Here is a 22,596-nt window from a genome sequence, read left to right on the forward strand (position 1 = left end):
AGGGACAGGAGTAGCATTTTTAAATGCTGACTTCAGTTAGGAAATTGACAGGAATGGACACATTTTTTCAATAGGTCACTGGTACAGCCAAAGAAGATGCTTGAACTGCTTGCGTCACAGTTCATGAGGCTGTGACTATCTCACAGCTAAAACTGGCATTCTAGATAGAAAAGATCATGGATAAAACATTTGTTTTGCCTATTAACTTATCCATTTCCCTTTTAAAATTGGTATTCTTTTTCTAATAGTTTCAACTTCATTGTTTGCACATTACTGAAACAAGACCTCTTCAATATCCACCGGTTTGCTGAAGATGTTAAAGCGTTTGTCTGTGGCCAGCCTCTTGGTAACATCCCTGAGAAACAATCGCAGCTCTCTCAATGTGTTCTCTTCCTGGTCCTCCATTCGCTGTTTTTCTGCTTCTGACAGCTCACGGGCAGGACAGGGCAGTGCAAGCGGAAGAACTTCCATAGCATGAAGAGCTAGGGAAAAAAACAAGTCAGACAATGAAAGTATTAACAGTGTACAATGAAATTTGGAGTGGCATTATCTTAAAAAACATTTAATCTGCCTCATCGATACACCCTTAGCCCCCCAGTTCTCCATTTTCTAAAGTGGATAATCCTCCAAGCCACCCTCAAAGTAACATGCAAGAAATTTATTCTGGGCATTGAAACACTGTCACATATTATTTACAGTGTCATTTACCCACAACTTTTGAAAAAGTTAGGTATCACAAAACAAAACACTGTGATCACATTATTATTGGTTTGACTGTAATTTAGTTTACCAGCCTGTTTCCTTCTTGGTGGGGGCATTGCTGCCTCATCAAGAATTAACCCTTTGAAAAACTGTAATCTGTCTTCTTCAGTTGGTCTTTGAATATAAAAAACCTCTTCATACTGGATTCTGAAAATACATTTCACCTAGAAAGAAAATAATGCTACATGAAAATTGAGCCTCCACTGCAAACCACACGATTAGTGATCCTACTAAAACACAAGTCACAAACTTTTCAAAGTAACTACAGGAAAGAAGATAGTAAATAAGATAGAAGATATAGTAAGCTCTACCTAAAGTTGTGCACATAGCCTAGGGAAAACAAATGCATATAGTTCTTACAGAATTTACTGTAATAACTGAAGTGATTGCAGCCCATCATCCTAACAATGGTCAACTTTGCGGTAAAGAGAAAGAGTAGGTGAATAATTAAAGAAAATATTGAGAAAAAAATAGAAAAAGTGTGTGTACAAACACACACATATATGAACTTCAGAAACATCAACTAAGTTAAACCTTTAAACTACATGACCATGTAATTACATTGGAGTATTTTCCCAAGCAAGTTTTTCCTTAGCTTCGTCTAGATGTGCATTTGTAACCAGATACGTTATAGGAATTCCATCACTGCCTTCAAGAAAACCCATTGTGGTTCCCTTATAGAAACACTGTCACTTCTAAACATTAAGTGTATTTCAAGAACTACCTTGTCTTCTCAGCAAAGCAGAATAGAGATTATGAAAATCAGTAGCATGGAAGTACACCTCCCATTAAAGAAAATTACAAACTTTGTATCAGCATTACATTTTCAGGTAGACGTATTTTAAATTAAGTGAGAAAAACAGTGCAAAGCAGTATTTTTTACATGACCATGACATGCCATGGCATATATATCCCTAATAATGCTTCCTTCCACAATAAACTTACCTCTTCAGGCAATTCACTATACATGGACTCAGAGGTAGACAGTAGAAATATAGGGGAAAAAGATGGTATATCTTGCAGCAAAGTTAGAAAAGTAGCTCTCACAGTTTCACTGACAGCTTCCCACCAATCACCAATATGAGGCATGTAAACAATACTTGGTACTGTTCTTCGAGCTTCACGAAAGATCTAATTAAAAGAAACAGTGATATTTAAACTAAGAAATTGTTATCCCTTGTGAGAAATAACATTTTTGCGGACTAGGAAGTGATTCACGTTTCTGGTATTTTGTATATGAATGTTCCAGTAAAGTAAAAATTATCTAATGATAAAGGCTTTCTGAACAAATGCTTGTGACTGTTAGCTGTATCATTCAATTATTTTATGTCAATGTGCTAGGGACTACAAAAAAACTACTTACCATGTGTAATTTAAAAATTCGTTAAGACTGAACAGTCAAGATGAAAATTAAACTCGTTTGCAATCCATGAAAAAAGTCAACCACACAGTTTTAAATCCTAAAGCATATAAAACTAAGTAATTGAGCATAAAACCACTGCACACCAGTTTATACACAAGCTAATAAAACTGAACATTGGGAACCAAATACCCAGATTCAGCTTACTTGACATTAGGTATGTGACTAAGGGGTCAAGTTAGAAAAGTAATTACACTCACTAGTCAACAGAGAGATCTGAATCACCCTCTAGGGACCCTTTTATTTTAAATATTAAAATTGAAGGAGCCTATGAAAACCTGGCTTTTATCTAACATTCCAGTTAGCTGCCTTTATTTAGATGCAAATAATCTGTTCCAGAATTACATAATTTATTCATTACAAGCGAATTTGAAATGTCACCTGTGCACACGATTCTTCAGGCGTTTTGGCACTGACTGAATAAAGTGCTGGCAGATCTAGCCTGTGTACAGAGAATTTTTCCAGAGTGTGCAATAGTGCTGGAGCAAGGTGCGAAGTTTGACCCGAACCCCTCTCTCCAGATAGCAGTAATCTTGGTCTGTAAGAGGTTGGCTGGTGATAAGCTGACCTGTAACAGACAATAGTTACAATTAACATGACAATGTTATCAATGGAAATATATATACATTAAAAAAAAATCAATTGCAGTCTTATTTGAATAGGGGATGGTTGTTGTTTTGTTGGTGGTTTTGTTTGTTTTGCTTTTTTTTTTTTTTTAAAAAAAAAAAAAAAAAAAGAATCCAAAGGAGAAACAATGAACAGTAGCTTCCTACAACAGCCTAAGAAGATTCAACTAATTCGAGAACATCTCAGCACTACTCCAGGTCTCAGTAACTCCAACTTCATCTTCACTACAATTTTATTCAAACTCATCTGCATTAGTATGCACATCATTAAATTCATACAAATGTTAATTATAAGCAGTTTATTTAAAGGCAATTCCTTGATCATATAAAAAGACTTTCATGTGAATGGACTTTCAGTGAAGTTAACTATTTAGTGATGTCAAGATCAGTCTGAACTACCAAAACATCTCAACAGCAGCCTCAGGATTCCCAGGTTCACAAATTCATCCTTTACCAAAGCCATGCAACATTTCCAAAAAGAACATAACGTTTCAATACTCTACTTAAGGACTAGGAACTGAAATAGGCCCTGGAATAATACAGTCACTGTTTACATTCTATTCTTACATTAATTAGATTTTCAAACAGAAGAAAGAAGAAAGATTTTAAAGGAAAAACTACAAAGGTAAACTTATTGTAATTTTTGGTGTCAATAATAAATCCTAAGGAGTTCAGGTAAGAATTTTTGTTTGGTTAGGGTTTTTTTGCCCTATTTTGAGGATGAGTGAAAGACAAAGAGAAGCGTTCAGTTTTTCCATGAAGAGTCTTTTCTGTTTATAGTAAATTGATTATGAAATAATACAGTTAATTTGCATTTTCTCTCATTAAGGCATTTTTTATCTGAGTATCAATCAGCTTGCGCAGTCAAACAAGACCTAATGATTTCATTTTGAGCTAAACGGTTACTAACAGCTGTGAACAGAGCTGACCTCTTTGGCTTTTCAGTTCTCATAGTGGAGGTTACAGACATAGACGACAATTATAAATACCAAGATATATTGTCAGGATTACTTACTTCACAAAAATAAGCAGAGTCTTCCAGATTATTTTACTGAGACACATCCACACAAATATATATTGTTTTTCTGTTTTCTCGTTCCCCCTCCCTCTTTCACAACAAAATCTTAAAGTATTAAAACTCTTGACCATGCACCTCTGGGAGAACTTAAATGGTTTGTAATTAAAACCTTATATTTAAGCTCAAATTTCCGTAAGTGCTGTTCTGGCATCATTCTTTAGCACACAAAAAAATTTAACATTTTTCCACAAGATGGCTCTACTAAGCAGTAGAGCTATCTACTACTGAGCAGTTCTCCTAACTTCACTTTCTTTATTAAGCAGACTCCCCACAGAACATAGTAATATTTCTTTTGCTTTTAGTTTGAATAGTTTTAAACCTTCTCATTGGTAATTACTGTAGCTAATCCAATTTAAACAGGAAAGATTCAACGAAATTTCACACTTTCCAAATTTCCATGATTAACAAGGAAAAACATGTTAAAAACCCCAAAAGTATAATTATATAACCTATCCAAACAGCTGCATACACCGAAGCTCAGCAGTGCTTCAGACCAAGACAACTGGTCTGACAAACAATTTATACTGTCATTTTAACTTTTTCTACAGAGTTAACCTCTAAATCTTTTCCTCCAAAACATTTCCCAATACTTCTCCTTCCTAATTCTTAGTCTTTCAAATCAATATTGTTACAAATAGAGAATTAACGTTAAGTTCCTTATTTCTAGGCCACATCTGTCTGTTGCAAGCTATTTCTGATTGCCATGTTTAGGATGTGGCCCTTCCAAAAACCGTTCCCATCTAAGAACTCCTATTTGTACACTTACATGTTTCTATCCCACGAAACCATTGCCAACACATCTTTATTACCTCTGCTGAACTAAGAATGCCATCGTTTTATCTTTCTGGTTAGAGGCATTAGAGAAACACTCACATCGTAAAATGAAGGTAGGGTTTATGTATAGCAGCTGATGACTGTTTCTTTGGTGATCCTGAGTGACAGCTCGTCTCAAAAATCGATGAAGTATTCTCATCTTCACTATCATCTAATATTAGACTTGGTACATCTGTTCCAAGAAATATATTAATTAGAGGCTTATTACTTATACTTGCAACAAACAAGGAAAGGCATTACAATTTACTTCAAGGAAATTATAACACTTATTTTCAAGAGTAGACAAAAGTTACAACTATCTAAATATCAAAACACAAAATAATAGATACTTCACAAAACAAAACAAATTAAATGCTGTAGAAGTCTAATCATCATTACAATTTATTTTTAAACCATCAGGCAGAACAATTTCACAAATACAAAAAAAGTTTAACTTGTTACTCAATGCTTCCTTTAGTTTAATGTCACTGCTAATCATTCTTCAAGGCTGACATTATAAAATCTGGAATTCCTCAGATTATATAGAATTTTGCATTTCTTTGTTACAAGTGCCCAAATTTTTACAGGTAGTCTTCTTCCAAAATTATTCTCAGCATAATCACCTGGACAGTGTGTGTTTCCAAGGGATTGTTTTCTACCCTCTGATAATTTGCCAAACGCATCAACCTACTATTTATCACAATCCACGCAACTAATTCCATGTTCATATCCAATACTTCGATCTATGCGAACTCCTTTTCTTATATATTAACATAATGAACTGAAATAATTTCTATATAGCCCTTCAGAAACAAAAAGCTAAAACACTGATCACATTCTAAAGACAGCCTAGAGGGACAAAGAACTGCTAAAAAAAACACAAGTTTGGCATTAAATGAAAACAACCAGTTGGCAGAAGAGCCACACATTTGAACATTAGGTTCCCCTAAATTAGCTACCCAAGCTGCCATGGGATGAAGAGTAGACTGCTGCAATTAGATAATGGAAAATAAACTGTTGTGAGATCTTTATGTGCCCCTTGGAAAGGAATTTCGTTGATGTTACCCTAAATAAGCCATTCTCATTCCCTTAAGAAACCAGTCTGCATGGACAGGGTGAAAAGTAGGAACAATGCAGATAGGAGACCTCGAGTGGAACAAAAAGCTCTGCAATGGCCAGGCAGAGCTTCTGAGAGCTGCTCTAAGTCCTGCTGCTGTGGGGTGACCACCAGACATCCTAACAGCGGCTCAAGATGGCCCCAGCCACTTTGAAAAACGGACTGCTGTGAAACAAAACCATGAAATAGAGAGACCTGAGAGTTATTCACAGATGTACCACCCACATGCTTTACCTGATCTACACAAAACCAGGTACTGCTACCCTGACCAAATGACCGCAACTGAACAAAGAAATGAAGTTCAAGGCAGTGTTGACAGCATTGGACGGGGATGGGGTTTAACAGCTAGGCACACAGACTTACTGTCCCAGGAGAAATTGTTTAGAGACAAAAGTTCCCACATTTAGCTGTGTGATGATGTAGGAAATTGGATTCAGACTAGGCCAAGCAGAAATAATATTCTGCTGGTATGAGAGGAGGACACGACAAATCTTTTGGTGATGCAGTCATGCTTCTGACAGCCATTCCTCAGGAAGTGTAATGAAGGCTTGCAAATCCCCAAAAGTGGCCAAAATTAAGACAATATCAGGAAGTATCAGGTCAGAAGCTGCTGGACATCTAACTCAGGGCAAAGATAAAAGCCCTTCAAATCAACTGGCCGTAAGCCTCCGAACTCTTGGCTCACTGCAGACCTCAACAGGCAGAATTTTTGCTAAACCAAATGCAGACCATAGGCAACGTCCTATGTTCATGCGTCAAATATTCTGAAACAAAACTTCACAACAAAGAGAGGAAGTTCTAATTCGATTCCTTAACAATTAGACAGTCTCCAAATGAGGCTTTACCAACAGGCTGTAAGTAGAGTGGGAGATTTGGGTTTCAAGAGAGCCTAAAGCAGTCTAACCATGGCTGCAAGCTAGCTCACTTCTCCTGACCCACCACCACACACTCCCAGGCCCCATCTCATGCCAGATCCACACTTGCTGACATCTTCAGCTATCCTCCAGTCAGCAGAAAAGTAACCCAACAAAAACACTGTTTTTGGACTAGTCAGCCAGCAAAATGATTTAGTGAAGGGCCTGACACATCCATGAAGTATAAGGGACAGAGCAAAAATGCACAGCTGGGCTCGTGGAGGTGCAGCAGCCAGCACAAGGATCAGTCTAAGCTCCCAGGGCTGCAGACTGAAAGCATGCTCTGGAATAGGAAAAAAAAGTTATAGCTGTTGCAGATTTGCTTTATGATCAGGCTATTTTCAAGTTAATTACACACAAGCACAAGACTGTTTATAAAGTCGGTGGGGTGACGGTGTTCCCAAATAAGAGCAATAAACAAATATGTCACGATAAATGGTTATGAAAAACCAAGGTAACTTCTTCAACATTTAAACACCGAGAAGTGACCAGGGTAACTATTGAAGTATGGCCCTGGGAGCACAAAACACAGAGCCCATTGACTCTCTGCCAACCGAAACAGCCAGCAGCATTCCTTCTTACTCTCTGCTTCCTCGATGCACTCGCGATGCTCCCCTCGCAGCAGGGTTCTGGCACGCGTCGGACCCCTCAGTGCGTTGGATTTTACTCACTAATTTGGCAAAAAAGCTAACTTGACAGAACAGCAAATAGCTCTCAACTTGCTAACGCAGCAGAATCAGCTCAGAGGATCAGAAGTGCATCAGGCCCCTCTGAGGGGAGGAAAGCCTCAGGACTTGCTCGTTATCCAGCTGATGACCGTGACACAGGCTCAGGTATCTCGGCTAAGCACACGCTCACCTACTGAGCTGTGAGCTCCCCGTACCATTCTTTTGCAGCCTGCTTCTGCCCCAGTAACAAGCAAGGAATTGTGGACAGGTAATTGACACTCAGCACAGGAACACTGATTGCAGGGCCTAACATGCTGAGCAAGTCTCTCGTTATTTTCTTTTGTTCCACCACCTGATTACACTCCATTATTTCTCATATTTAAATTTTAAGTCACTCAGGGGTCTTCCTTTTTTCTAGATGGCACTCGAGCCTATGGGATATTGGGCTATACAGGACAGTTTATTAAATGCTACAGCAACTGGAAATCAGCAAAAATAGTTATGAAACATCAAATGTAAGTACAGTTGGCTTGGAACAAAACACTAAGCCAAACACACATCAGACTAGAAATACAAAAAAGCCAGCTGATTTTTTTTTTCTAAATTGAAACATGATTTGCAAAACAAAACAAATACAAACCAAAAAGCCACGTACCTTCACTTCTTTCACCCTGGCTGAATTCAGCATGAGGAAACACTTTGTGTAAAACCACAAGGAGGTTAGCGAAGGTACGTTCCAACAGTGGTCTGATCACAGGAGATAACGCATGTCCTGAAGATGTCACGGCACGTTGGGAAGCAGGCACAATATTCTGCATTGCATGATAAAAATCTTGTGCACTGAGAACTACTGAAGAAACATCGAGCTGTAGCTTCTGACTGCTCACATAAATCTGGGGGTAGCGTCGTCTCAGGGCAATCAAGGCAGCCTCAGTGCAAAGTGCTTTTATGTCAGCTCCACAGTACCCTAGTGCACAAAAAAAATAATATAGAGATATCTTCCATGAAATAGCACTGTTGTGCTGCATACATTTCAAGCACACCTGAAGCTGAAAACAATCAGTAATACTTTGTTATCAGGGTCCACAAAGCATCTGCCAAAACATGTCAGGCTGTAATCCAGTGACAGTGCTGTATACCAAGAAATTATGTACAGTTACATTGAAATATGGCCAGAAATGAATCCTGTATGAAGGTTAAAATGACCTATGTTTTCACTAGATAGCGTTTATTTTCAGCCCATTTTTTTAGGTGTGTCATCGCTCTTCCTTTTTCTTCATGCTGTCTAAAGTATGTTAGCCATTTGTAACAGTTAGCACCTTTTTTTTTTATATTATTTATTTATTAGAAAAAAGGCAAGGTTTGTTATACTGGATGGTCATCAAAATATTACAGAAGGAGAAAATAAGTAGTATAAAGAAAAACGGTTAATGAATACAATAAAGAAAAGAATTCTCAGGTTAAAAAAGCACACTATGGACCCTTGGGAAAAAACTGAACCATTACCATCACGGAAAATGTTTTAGATTTCTTACAGTTTTGTGATTTTACTAATATAACCAAAAATTAAAAAAAAAAACAAAACTAAAAAGCATTAGAACTTTCACTCAGTCTAGCTTCTAAATATCTACAGGTGGCTACCAATAGCTGCTTAGCCATCATTACTGAAAAACAGATTATCAAATACTGAGAGACTAAACACCTGTGTCTTTTGCAGTGCTAATGGCTTGGGGTTTTTCCCTAGAGCTACAAATTAGATTTCAAATTTTCCCTGTATCTCTTAGCAAAAGCTATTAATATGGCACCATATTTTGTAGCACAAAGGTCCATCTTTCAAAAGAGGTAAATTATTATTCCAGTGGGAGAAGTCTTTTAGAGAACTACAGTCACTATAGGAAAAGGTAGTGTGTTGTATAGACATACCATCACATAAGTTCATGGTATTGCTAAAAAAAAAAAAAAAAAAAAAAAAAGTGCAGAATGTACTAATTCATCAATTCCTTACATAAATTGTTCTTGATTTATTTATTTTTTTTTAACCAGAGCTTGCCCCCTCTCCCCACAAGGTGTTACACCATCCAAACTTTTTCTATGCCACTTTTGTGTTGGTCTTTTGGAAGCACCAAGTCCAAAACTGGAGCCTGCCTTGCTTCTCGATTTATCTGCTGGTGTTGTCAGGGCTACTGGCACACGCTTTTACAAAAACGAATATAGCAATGAGAAACAAAGTAGGTTCTGTACAGTGCGTTGAAAAATAAGAACCAATGCAATTAAAATAAGGGAGACAGACAATTTTCCTTTCCCATCTTTCAGTTATATTAATTTGGGGGGATAATAATAGAAGATGCCAACTTTTCAGCTATAAAGATAACTCAAAGTGGATGAGACTTAAAATTCCACCTGAGTTTCTCATACACGCTTGAACGTAATTCAAGAAACAATCACACAAAGAACACCATGAACATCAGACTTATTACACAACTTTTAAACTAAGCTTTCCATTTTCACAGAAAGGTTAGTAATTATAATTGTGCAGATGTGGTCAGCGCACATTGCGATTGTTACTTAAGAAGCAGCTAGTAATTCACACTCCCAAGTCACCCGAAAATTAAATATACATGTTACATTTGAAACATGTTCAAACACATCCATTTAAATCATCAGGCAACTAATTATTCTCACTACCAAGGTGGTGTTGTTTTTTTTTTTTTTTAAACTAACCCCCATCACAAAATCAAAACCATTCAGGCACACTCCATCAACGACATGAACCTACTGAACAGTACCTCTGCATCAGAGAAATAAAAACCAGGGTTTTTCCTCTACATTTTGCTTTCTTTCAACATCAGTTGTGTGTTTTCCATTTGAATTGGTCCACTTTTCATTTAACGAGCATACTGAATTAAGCAGAAGTTTAAGGGGCACTAAACCAAAGCTTAAACCAAAGATGTTCAAGAGATACATATATGGAACTCCAGGGGCCTGTCGCCTTAAAAACTAGTTTAGCATCTTTGGCACAAAAGATTCAGTGGCTCAGGAGCTACGTCCTTTCCAATTTTTCTATTAATAAATGCTGTAATACCACTTTCTAACAGTCTTTTTAATCACCGCTTGTGCATCTCCAAGGATTGGCAAAATTAGGAAATAATAGCCTGTAGCCTATTTTTAAAATTAAATTCTCAGGTGATCGGATACACAATTAGTCTCCGTTTCTATTTTTCATTTCTCAGGAGCAATTACATTTGAAGAGTAATAATTGGCGTCTCTTTCTGAGGGACTCTCTTGTGCACACTGTACATCCATTTCAGCAACAGGAAAACTGCAAAAATCCTGTATCTTGTGAAACACTGCAGAGTTTTTTGTTTCTAAGAAATAAATGCACACTGATTAAGACAAGAAAAAAGTAAAGTATTGACAAAGGGAACAATAAATAAAATGTGTCGTGGAAGGAGTAAATAACTTGAATTTACCTTTGTCTAAATTGAAACTTTAACTCATAACCAAGGCTCAGTGCATTTAATTCCATTTTTAAAGGATCCCACAAAGGATGATGTTCAGTTTGGTTGGCAAAACACACCGGCACACCTCAACTTAGAACTAAATTAAGTGTTCTTATTAAGAAGCCCATTTTGTTCCACCTCTAACCACAACACTGAGCTGAGTATTTTTGACATGAAACTTTGAAAGAACAGCACAGCAAAAAAGTAGATTCCCATGTAGGTTTCCAAAGAATTTTGATCACTGAAATTTTAAAGCCATACTCTTCTACGTTTGTTGTGCATAAATTACACCCTCTCTAAACTTTCTTCTGCCCAATATCCACCCCAAAATACAACAAACTGCTGAGCTAGGTCTAACATCTGGTCTATCAATCTTGACCACTTGCAATTTCTGCAGTGAAACTCCCTACAGCTCCTCCAATGGACTGCAGGGAAAGTTCGTTACCAAAATTCAGTATAAGAGAAATGAAAAGCAATGTGAACAGTAATGCTGGAACTTCCCCTTCCAACATTACACTCGGATAGGAAAGAAAGATGCAACAATAAACCATTTCGTCACAAAACACTGCTTCAAAAATAAGCACAGAATCAGATGTGCTTAGCAAGCATCTTGATGGCTTGCTTCTTTACAATTGTATCTAATGTTATTTAAATAACCCTCTTTTTACGTTGCAAAAAGATTCATCTGCAAGATGAAGGAATTCAAACCTTTTCTGTTGCTAGCGTATTTTGCTTCCTACAAGACTGTTGTTAATAGTCTACCTAACCACAGAGTGCTGTCATTCTGAACGTGGACAATGAAGTAAGCACAAGAGATAAGCAAAGATTATAAAGTTTGGGATTGCTGTGGCCCACCTCCAGCACACACCTACATGGCAAAACCAGCAGTAAGTACTTGTGCTTATGGAAGGCAGCAGTAAGACATCAGTGTGTGGTCTTCCGAGCAAGTCCATGTTCTCCCCAAAGCTGCTTCATTTTGTCTCACACTCAGTGCATTTATGTGGCCATTCAGTCAAGTGTGGTCTTTAATGCTCGCATACACATACACAGAAATCTCCTAACAGGTCTATAATCCGTAACACCTTGGATAAAAATCAGCCTTCAGGAAATAATCTGTATTTTGCAAGTCCTGAGGCTTTTTGCTTGTAATTTCCTTATAGTCACACCCCCAGTCTTAAATTTCTGAGTCGCAGACAGCTGCTTCCCCAAAGTCATTTACTTTGGTAGTATTTCAGCAGTTTTCTTCATCAGGATCCACACGCTCATAGGTAAGTGTTGCCAAGTTTGCTGAACTGGAGAGAGGTACAAACCATGCTGCGCAAAAAGCCTGTTGAGTCTAGGCAGCTTTTCTGTGGGGGTACAGGGAGGGGCTTTAAATAGAAAAAAGAACTGTACACAAGAGGAAATGGATCAGTATGTACTCTATCAAAGTGACAAGTGGGCCAATGAATTCAACTTGCACGGCCACAAAGAATCTGGAATGCCTGTTTAAATTATCAGTTGCTGCAGATTTCACTTAGAGAAACGATGATGCAATCTCAAGATGAAGAAGATAAACCATTCTTCAACTGTTTTAAAAGGTCTCTGTAATTGTCAAAAGATTTTAATCTTGATGTATGGAAACATTTAAATTCCAAGACACAGAATGGAGAAAATCAAGTGCACAGTGGCTGGACAACAGGAAAGCCAAAGGAAACAGAAAATGGTATTTCTTTCAGTTAGCTGACTTTTCCACAGAACAGGCTTTACTGAGCACAAAGAACGTCTTCCTATCGAACCTACAAATGGCTTTCTCTGTGGTCTGAAATTTTAAAAAACATAATTGTGTTCTCAATGCAAAAATTTGGTGAATTTTCAAAGAAAAAAAGGGGTTTTATCCCAACTATTCCCCTCTCTCCCAACTAAGCAGCATCACGTCTTTGCACAAATCAAGCAGAATTTACATGAAATGAGTTTGGCACATGCTGTCTTATACCCGGCAAGGCTTAAATCTGGAGTTTGCTGGATAGTTATGTTTTCTCCTCACCAGAAGATGTTGAGGTCTTTGTGCATCAAAAGCGGAGGGATGCTGCTTCGATGATAGATGTCCCTGTGGATGAAGAGGATAATTCGGATGTACTGTAGCTGACTGAATGGACTGATGTTCAATTTAAAGTTCTTATTTCTCTGATGATGGATTCCAATGCACAGATATTTGAGACTGTCGTTTTTCTGAGAACTTCAGTGCTTCTCCAAGCAGATGACTGACAGAGGATGTATCTTTGCATGACAAATTGTTGAGAAGAGATTTGTAGTGCGTGTTTTAGGGTCACTTCCTCTGTTAAATTCACTATAAAAATATTTGGGTTTGTTTCTGATTAGCTTTTAAACAGCAGGTTTGTCTTGAACAACCATCCTCCATTCAGTACAGCAGGTCTTTGGGCGCTCCAAAGGTATATTTAATGTACTCATGGTGTGGTGTTTCACCCCGCCCCATCCCACCTATATCTACACTTTGGGTTTGTTCAATGCTAGCAATCTGGAAAAAAAACACCTTAACAAAGGCCGGGTAGTTTGCTGGATTTCTGTCAGAGGAGAACATGCCAGTCAAGAAAAAATGAAAAGTATGAAAAAAGCATGGATTTTTTTTCCTCCATATGTAGACAGAAAAAAAAAAAAACACTTCTCCCTATCCTATCTGTAGTATACTAATTTAACAGGTGGTATACCTGAAGATTCCAATTCCCATTTCTATTTGCTTCTCTTTGTGGGTATGCATCCTATATAAGGACAAGTGGAAGTTACAGAAAGGAAAAGTGATTTTATTTTACTTTCAAACAACTACTAGCTACTCTTCTTGTATTTTATTAAGACAGAAGCATGTTTTATTACCAAAAAAAAAGATGTTGAAAGTACAAAAGTTTAAAAAGGTCAAAATAATAAATATCCTGATGCATTTAATATACTTTCCAAGTTTAACGCAGAAGAGAAAACATGTACAGTGAAAGTACTATCATCATAACACTCACCAACACATTTTTCAGCAAGTTCTCCTAAGAAGGGGTCTGACAATTTGGGGTTCCAATCCCTGGTATGAATTTGTAAAATGTGCTTTCGTGCCTGATTTAAAAATAAAAGTAAAAAAGTTAGCAAGCCAAACCCATGACATATTTTTTTTTAATATAGTATTTATTCAAGAAAATAGCAAGTTATTTTTCCTATTTTTGGTATGTCCTTGAGCCAGATGAGATTAAACTTTGCACTCAAAGGTCTCTTGGGAACAAAGGTTTTCCAGTCTTTTAATTTTATATATAAGCATTAATTTTTTTCAGTATAACAGTTACGCATTTTAATTGCTGTTTAATCAACATCAGTATTATATATGAACCGATCAGAACTCATGTTCTAGTAGGAATTATCTTAATTTTATAATTGAATCTGTAATTGCTGTATCTGTGATTAACAGCTTCTACTGTCAAATGCCTCACCAATTAATATTTTGCTGAGTAGCATAGTGCATACACATGAAGTTGGAAAGTATTTCATTTTCCAACTGTACAGAATCCAAATACATTATCTACATGTACAGTATGGGTCTTTCGAGTATAAATTCAGGCAATACTTTGGCTGAATTTTTAAAAATCTAGAATACCGAACTGAAATATTCCTGGCACAAACATAACTTTTGATTCTACATGTACAATTTTTATGTGCTTTGCAGTATACATAAAGATATTTTCTGTTACTCTAACACTTCCTAAACCCAAATATTCAGGGGTCCTAATACAGATCGATACAAAAAGAAGTTTTTAGCTAAGCAGTTCAGTTTACTGCAAACAATTTACCTCTGTTACTATTTTTAACTATATTCTGAAGATTTCAAGTTCAATGCAACTTTACGTACATTTTTAGTAAAAACACATTGATAGTGTCTTCATAAAATTTAACATACTTGTAAGAACTAATGGAAATTAGTATTTCATAAGTTTGGTTATTGACATTCAAATGTGTAATGTACAAAAAAAGCTCATCAATAAATCTACTTTGTTAAGTTTTACCTTTTGATCAGGCAAGTTGAAAAGAAATTCCCTGTCAAAACGACCAGGTCTCCTGAGTGCAGGATCTATAGAATCCAGTCTATTTGTAGCACCAATTACAACTATTTCACCTCTATTATCCAGTCCATCCATGAGGGCAAGAAGAGTAGACACAATGGAGCTAAAAGAGAGTTTTCAAAAAAAAAATTATAGGGAACACTGTAATAGTTTCCTGTTTCAAATAGCAACATTTGTAGCTTCAAAAACATGTTAAATTGAAATAAACCACATAACTGTTTCAAGTCTCAAATCAACAGAGTCTTTTGATTTAATCTGTATTAGATTTAGTATTACAACTCCAGTAAGAACTACAAATTCAAACTTCCTCCTTTATACCTTTTGGGGAATAAGAACTCAGCAAACTATTTGCTGTGTCTCTGAAAAGATCTCTTCCATTAACAGCATATGCACCATGTCATTTAGAGTTACTGTAGCACCAAGCAAAAGAAAGGTGCATCAAGATAAAGCCACATGTTTCCAATAACCTAGTCTGCTGTCCCCAAAGTCTCCTTCCTGTTCTCCTTATTTGATTTGAATGAAATCTATATACAAAATGCCACCACCCATAAAATGCACTATTTTTTCATTGTGATAAAAAGCGCGGCAAAATTGAGATTGAAGGCAATCAGAAAGAGAAGTACATCAAAAAGTAAACTTCTACAAAAATGTTTCAAAAAAAAAAAAATGATATGGCAGTAACTCAGGATAAATTTCCGTATCATCCAGTATCAAAAGGATAGAAGTATTCAGTTCATTCACAGAACATTACAATTTAAAATTTTAGAATAAAAAAGTGTTTTCAACAGGTTATTCCATTGGCATGGTAACAGAATCTGTTTACAGTATAAAACCAGCAAGCAAAGGGAAAGCTGTGGGAATCTTTAGTTGATAATACAGCTGAAAGGTCACTTCCATTAGAAGCTGATTCCCAGCAAATTGCAGTCTGTCTGAAAATCTGAAAAGGTAACTTTCCAGAACATAAAATCTCAATCTGTCCTTTCTAGTGTAACTACTGTTAGGCAAAAGTAAAAATCCTTCTTGGAAACTGAATAAAATCATACTTTAGAGTTTACCAAGATAATGTATTTTCCCTGGTAGCACATGAAGAATAGTACCTGTGAATCTGATCTTGTCTACTAGAACGAACTGGAGCCAAGCCATCTATTTCATCAAAGAAGATTATAGAGGGCCTCATCAAGTATGCCTGGTGTGCAAAAAAATTGAATTCACTGTTAATTCATAGTTACTCCATTAACACTGAAAACAGTTTATTTTGATTACAAAGCAATAACACGCTAAACTAGCACACATATTGAAATACCTGTGGTAAAAGGTGTACTCTGAAAACAAAACTGAATTTTCAACTACCGTACTGCTTTGGACAAAGCAAAAAGACTGCATTCTCCTTTGAATAAGCAAGATGGCACCAGTGTATCAGTTTTACTGTGTTTTGAAGATTGAAGACAGCAAAGGGAACATAAACTGAGACACCTTATACTCAGTTACAGAAAACAGCATCTTATCTGCCCATTATCCATTTGTTTGGACATGTCTGAAAACAGCTTGTTTGAGCAACTACGTTTCATTGCTTTATGTGACTCTCTTCTGTCCATCACCTTTCAAGCCAAAAAAGGGTAATAAAATATGCATAGCAGATGCAATCCTGCATCCTCCTTTAAGGAGCAGATCTTGAACATGCCAGCTAAACTCAAACTCACTGATTTACATTAATTTTTTTTCAATTTTCACCCAAACTACTTTGTCTATTTCATTAATGGACAAGTTCAGGAACGTTTTCCTCTCAGTTTTCAAAGTCAAAAAATGTTGTCATTTCAGTATTCCTTTATTATTTCAACTAAATATATAAATTGGACAAAGCCTGCCTGATTAACGAAAACATTTATTTAGTTTCATTTGCAAATAATATGGACTGCCTAGAACACAGTGCAGCAACAAAACAAAAAAGCACACAGAGAACATATATTAAAAATATGTATTTTTTCTAACCTGATCAAAAAGGAGTCGAAGCTGACGTTCAGATTCACCAACCCACTTACTGAGACAGTCTGCTCCTTTCCTCATAAAGAAAGCCACCTTTTTGTCTCCTTGACTGCATTCATTAGCTAGAGCTCTAGCTACCAAGGTTTTACCTGTTCCAGGAGGACCATAGAATAAACAGCCCCTGAAGATAAATGGATCAACACAGTCACAAACTTATTTTACGTCTCCTGAAAAACTCCAAGTCAAATTTTATAATGAAGACAGGGAGCCTGGAGAAGAAAGACTTAAGTTCTATTATTATTACATAGCATATTCAACATGACTTCTTAAGACATGTATGTTTTATGCTTTCATATCAGTAGATCTTTGCTTTGTAAAGCACATCAGTCAGAAGGATCTTAAGCTTCCAAAGGATTGCTTTACTCTAGTTAAATACCTCCTGAAATAGTATATCTTTGTTAATACTTCAGTCAATTTTTATTACTTCTTTGGAGTGATGTATTTCCTTTAAATGACAAAAATATCTCAAAATTTTCAATTTACTTATGTATACCCATTTAAATCTCTAACTGAAGTGACTGATTGTCATTAAAACCATAATATACCGTTACTGAGATTACTTCTATAAAAGAAACATGAGCATTTAGCTTGGTGTAGTCAATTATTTGATAACAGTCATTTGATAATTTGATATATTTATTGATAATAATTGTATTTATTGATAATAAAGTCAAGGTACTAAGGCTGCCTTAATAGAACACTTGAGAACTCTTTCAACAAAATCACAAAGAAGTTTGCCTTACCACAAGAAAAGTAAATTAGATTTTTGTACTCTTCATCCTGCTTATTGTATTCTGATAGACAAGTGGAGTTACAGACATGTAAGTCTATTTGAACTGTAAACACTTCAGGGAAAGAATAAGTCTCCTATGTGTTTTCAAAGGAAGCATACTTCAGAGTTTAATGAAATCAAAATACAACAAGAGCAAATATACCTACCTTGGTGGCTGGATTTTGAATTTTTCAAATATTTCTGGATAGAGAAGAGGAAACACTACCATTTCCTTAAGTGCAAGGATGTGATGGCTCAATCCCCCTATACTATCAAAACGCACCTTGGAAAAAAAGCAAAGTCCATATTAGCAATGGCTTTTCACAAAAAAACCTTTACTTATAAACCAGTGCATTTGGAAAAAGAATTGCAAATAGCAATGCATTCATCAAAAAATATTAAAATAGAAGACATCTCAAGTATAAAAAAGTTGAGAAAGTTAATTCTCAGTTACCCAGGTGACTGGTTCACAAACTAACTGTGCCAGGGATGCCTGGACAGAAATCCAGCCCACGTTGGAGAGCATTTTTAAACCCAGGCACACTGTAACATAAATATACTTGAAATACTTCTGGACGGTGGATCAGCTCTACTACTAATTCAGCAGCTTCTCCACAAACACACATCATAAACTAGTGTACATCGTTTCTAATTTTTTTTTTTTTTTTTTTTGCTAAGCCAAGCTGAGGGTTCCTGGACTACATTCCCTTTAGTCGGATTTGTCAGCAAGGATACTGAAGATCCACACCGACATCCTGTGTGAGGTCCGCACAGTACCAACGTGGCTAGCACCATGGACAACCCCAGGTGGTCAATACACCTGTTTCTGCACTGCTCAGGATATCACAGCTTCCAGTATTACAAGTAATCAAAAACTGGCTGTAAATAAAGAAATACAGCTGAAAAATTGGTATTTGAGCTGATTGATGGTATGTATGCAGCCTGATGGGCAGCTACAGGCCAGAAGCAAATGCTTTATAGCCCAAAATAATACAGACAACAGCTTTAGAACAATTAAAATAGACCAAAGAGTATATAATGAATTAACTTCAACGCTAATGAGAAACTACAGTGAATTCTGCTTATGCATAACTGGGGGAAGGAAAAAGAAGTTTTAACTGAACGTACCGATTTATCAACAATCATAGGGTCAACATCAGCCAAGCTTGCCCCAACTTTCACACGTTCTCGTAGGATTCCACTAGCTAAGTCTTCCGCTCTGAAGTTTAAAGGTAGGCACCTGTTCAACCACAACGACAAAAAATATTGTTCTGTTTTAGTATTTTTGAGGGAATGGACAGAGAGAAGAGATTGAATGGCTTCCTCCACTAAATTAAAACAGACATCAAGCTAACCAATTTTCATGCAATCGCTTAAACTTACTCATCCAATTTCAAAACTATTACTAAAAAAAAGTTAGTTACAAGACTGAGATAAAAGAATTCTAGAACTAATTCTTCTGTGTATCAATAAAAACAGAGTACCTAAAAAGAAACTTCCTGGTTTGATGAGGTAACCAAATTTATCTTGTTATTTTGGTAATTATTGTTCCAGATCTGGTAGTTCCTTAAAGATAGTGTTATGACTGCATATATGTATTTCATTCTGGAGAGTAAGACTGGACACTATTTTGATTTAACACAAAAAAAGCTGAGCAAAAAAGGTGCACTCTCCGATCATCCTTAATCATATGCACCTGATTCAGTTTCTCGGCATATTCAAAGAAGCTTCAAGTCCTTACACAGGTACTAAACCAGGCGAAATACACAGAGTAAGGGAGAAAGAAAGGTACCAGTAACATACCAGTTACACTTGCAATTACACTTTTGATAGTTGTACATGTCTTTGGAACTCATTAGGTTGGAAAAAGGAATGATATTGCAAACGAGAGATAGAAAAAGAAGAGCATAAAAAGAAAACAGTCTTCCTACAAATATATCTAAGTAGATTTACTGACAGGTGTTATAGATCTTCCACTTTTAGATAACTGGTAGGAAAATGCAAGGTAAAAAGACTGTATGTTGCGTGTGTAGAATGTACATATTGTTACAGAACAGTAAGAGATATGAAGAGTCAGCACTGGGGAGTACACCTGAAGTTACACCTGAAGTAATTGGGACCAAGTACCAACGTAAATCTAGTTACTCTGTTTTTACACCAAGAATAAAAATACATTTTAACTGACAAAGTTATGTCTTGTAAGACAGCCGAATGAAACAGATTATTTTTTTAATCTTTGGATCTTTTTTATCACTGTTGTTAATTATCTCTTCAAAAGACTTCAAAATCTACGTTAATATATAAGTAGCAATCCTCCTACACTATGGCTGCAGGCAATCCAAGGTGGAACCAAAAAGTCTGCAGAACCGATAAAATACTAACTTATTTTCAGCAGATTTTCTGATGAATAATAAGAATAAAACACTCCTAAAGACCAAAGATATTTTGATACCTATTTCTTGCCCTGGCCATGCTTTTAGATTTTCTTCTTTCAAAACGTTCTTCATCTGACGAAGTGGTATCGCTGCTGTGAATGGCATGCTTCTTTCTCCTATTTAAATATCAAAATAAATACAAAGCTCAGTCCTTTTCACAGTTGTACAGCCTGTTTTGATTTTTTTACAAAACAAAATTGTAACATCAAATACAGTACTGTTCACATTTAACACACACATGCAAACTTTTGTTTTATTAAGAAGATATCAAAATACCCGGGGAGCAGGAGGGAGGGAGCAGGGCAGAAACGTCATTTTTACTGTCTCAAGGATGTCCAATATCAACATGAACATTCCTATAGCAGTAGATCCCTATAAAATCCAGTCCATGTTACTTCAACAAATGTGACTAAGTAGTCAGTCCTCACATGGTTGAGTTCAAACAGCAACGTAGAAACTTCCAACCCTTAGCCAACTTTATCATAACAGAAATATCAAGGTCTCCTTACTCAGTTTGATACTTTCCTCTATTCTTTCAAAATATTCCATACTTCCTAAAGCATATGCTCTCTTTTTATGAGGTTAAAGCAGAACAGCAGCAGCTTTACAAAGTATTACACTAGTTTAACTTCTGAATCTAAGTAAAATTACTGTTCAAAGTATGCACAACCCATTTCTTATTGTAGTATGACAGTATTTCAGAATACTCTTTCAAAATACTAGATAATGCATATTATTACATCCTCTCTACACAAAAATACTCGTGTGTTTGAAAAAGCTCTTTTTTTTGCATGAACTAAGAAGAATCAGCTAATAGGAAAACTAATGTCTTTTTAGTGAATACAGTGAGAGTTTCATCATTTGTATGAACATGATAATACATTGATGAGCTATTTTTTGCCAAAGGAAAATTAGGCAAAACACTTTTCAGCAAAATGATCAAAAATTAAGTGCATTTAAAAATGTATCAAAAAGAACATTATGCAACTGGAGAGAACTTCTGTAGAAGTGTAAAATACCCAGAGAAATACAGATAAAATGGAAGAGGAGCAATAAACATGTTAAAGCTAAAGGGATAATTGCCTCCAAACTCTTTACATCTCACTAGCAATTAAAAGTTCAGAGATCATCCAACAAAACATACACTACAAGAAATAAAATTCTCCTCAAAATTATACATTATTTATATTACAAAGAAACTTGTAGAACCCTAAGATCCTGCTACAGAGTTAAAATTTTTTAGGCTCTGAGTAAGTTTGTTTTTACAAAAACTCATCTATTTTGTTAAATAAATCTTTTTGAGTGTTCACAAGAGAACTTGGTACGTTACAGACTTCTTTGACACGAAAGATCCAAGTCAAAAATCATGTTTGGTTAACTTTATGTTAAATTGCTAATACTACTCAGATGGAACTTGAACTAGAAGAAAACAAACAAAAAACCACTCTGACTTAGTTTTTCTTCTAGAATAGAAAATGGACATTATCTAAACTGCTGCTTTGGAATTGAACACTAAATAAAAGCCTTTACAGAAAAATCTGGTGTGCAGTGCAGAATTCTTGTTCCAGTACTGGCAAAACAACCATTTCCAGTCACTTTCCAGACTGCTCATCACAAAGCTTCTAAAAAAAGCTTCATGAAACGCTGTGAAATTCACTTCTGTATGCTGATCAGGATTTGAACCTGAGATACGATTCAAGACCCCTTCATATGCATGAGTGAAAACATACAACTCAAGAATATTTTGAAAATCAGAAGCTAATAGAATCATACTTAAGGGGAGTAAACAACTACGTACCAAAAGACTGACATTTACCTGATATGGCTTCTTCTCGCAGGAGATCTGTGAATATCAAACAGTGTATTTTCCCTCTTTTTTTGGTGAGCTGGCACTGAGTAAGAGAAGTTACAGGTTTGTAACATCAGTTAAAAAAGAATGAACTAATCTAAATGCAGCTGCAAAAATGGTAGATTATTCCCTTACCAATAATTTTATCACTGTTTTCTCCATTAGCTCAAATTAAGAAAAGAAATTTCTCATCATTGCAAAATGTGGCAACTGCCACTATGCAATTTATCTAGTTATGAATTAGTTTTATCACTCAAGAGGCAAAGAAATCAGCAGCTTTGCTATGTCATTATTTATTAGATGGTGGAGTTCAATTTTTGTCAAATTCTTTGCAACCCTGAGCCCAGCGTATGACAGTATGTGCAAAGTCCAATGAGGCAGCAAGCACGAGAGATACTACCAAAATCCACACTTAACCACTGTTCTCAGTAGTCACATTCACATGGTGAACTAAAACAGAGGCAAGAATGAAAGTCACTAAACACTGCATGGGAGTTCTTTTAGG

General features: G+C 36.1%; 1 protein-coding gene across 3 annotated transcripts in view; it reads right to left on the reverse strand.

Moving 5' to 3' along the window:
- ATAD2B (ATPase family AAA domain containing 2B) overlaps window positions 1-22,596 on the reverse strand; it is an 83,362-nt gene that overhangs the window by 37,214 nt on the left and 23,552 nt on the right. For 2 of the 3 annotated variants that reach the window (XM_082755900.1, XM_082755898.1), the window contains exons 8-21: window positions 22,059-22,134; window positions 20,260-20,358; window positions 18,936-19,047; window positions 17,975-18,090; window positions 16,982-17,156; window positions 16,090-16,178; window positions 14,936-15,095; window positions 13,907-13,997; window positions 8,054-8,365; window positions 4,760-4,892; window positions 2,564-2,750; window positions 1,708-1,893; window positions 791-926; window positions 286-482 (exon numbers count right to left, since the gene is read on the reverse strand). In XM_082755900.1, the coding sequence (XP_082612026.1) occupies window positions 286-482; window positions 791-926; window positions 1,708-1,893; window positions 2,564-2,750; window positions 4,760-4,892; window positions 8,054-8,365; window positions 13,907-13,997; window positions 14,936-15,095; window positions 16,090-16,178; window positions 16,982-17,156; window positions 17,975-18,090; window positions 18,936-19,047; window positions 20,260-20,358; window positions 22,059-22,134 (2,069 nt within the window). The remainder of the gene's footprint in view (window positions 1-285; window positions 483-790; window positions 927-1,707; window positions 1,894-2,563; window positions 2,751-4,759; window positions 4,893-8,053; window positions 8,366-13,906; window positions 13,998-14,935; window positions 15,096-16,089; window positions 16,179-16,981; window positions 17,157-17,974; window positions 18,091-18,935; window positions 19,048-20,259; window positions 20,359-22,058; window positions 22,135-22,596) is intronic. The other variant, XM_082755899.1, reaches the window with a different exon arrangement.

This window comes from Aythya marila, assembly GCF_965140915.1.
Source record: "Aythya marila genome assembly, chromosome: 3".
In the NCBI taxonomy this organism is placed as follows: domain Eukaryota; kingdom Metazoa; phylum Chordata; class Aves; order Anseriformes; family Anatidae; genus Aythya; species Aythya marila.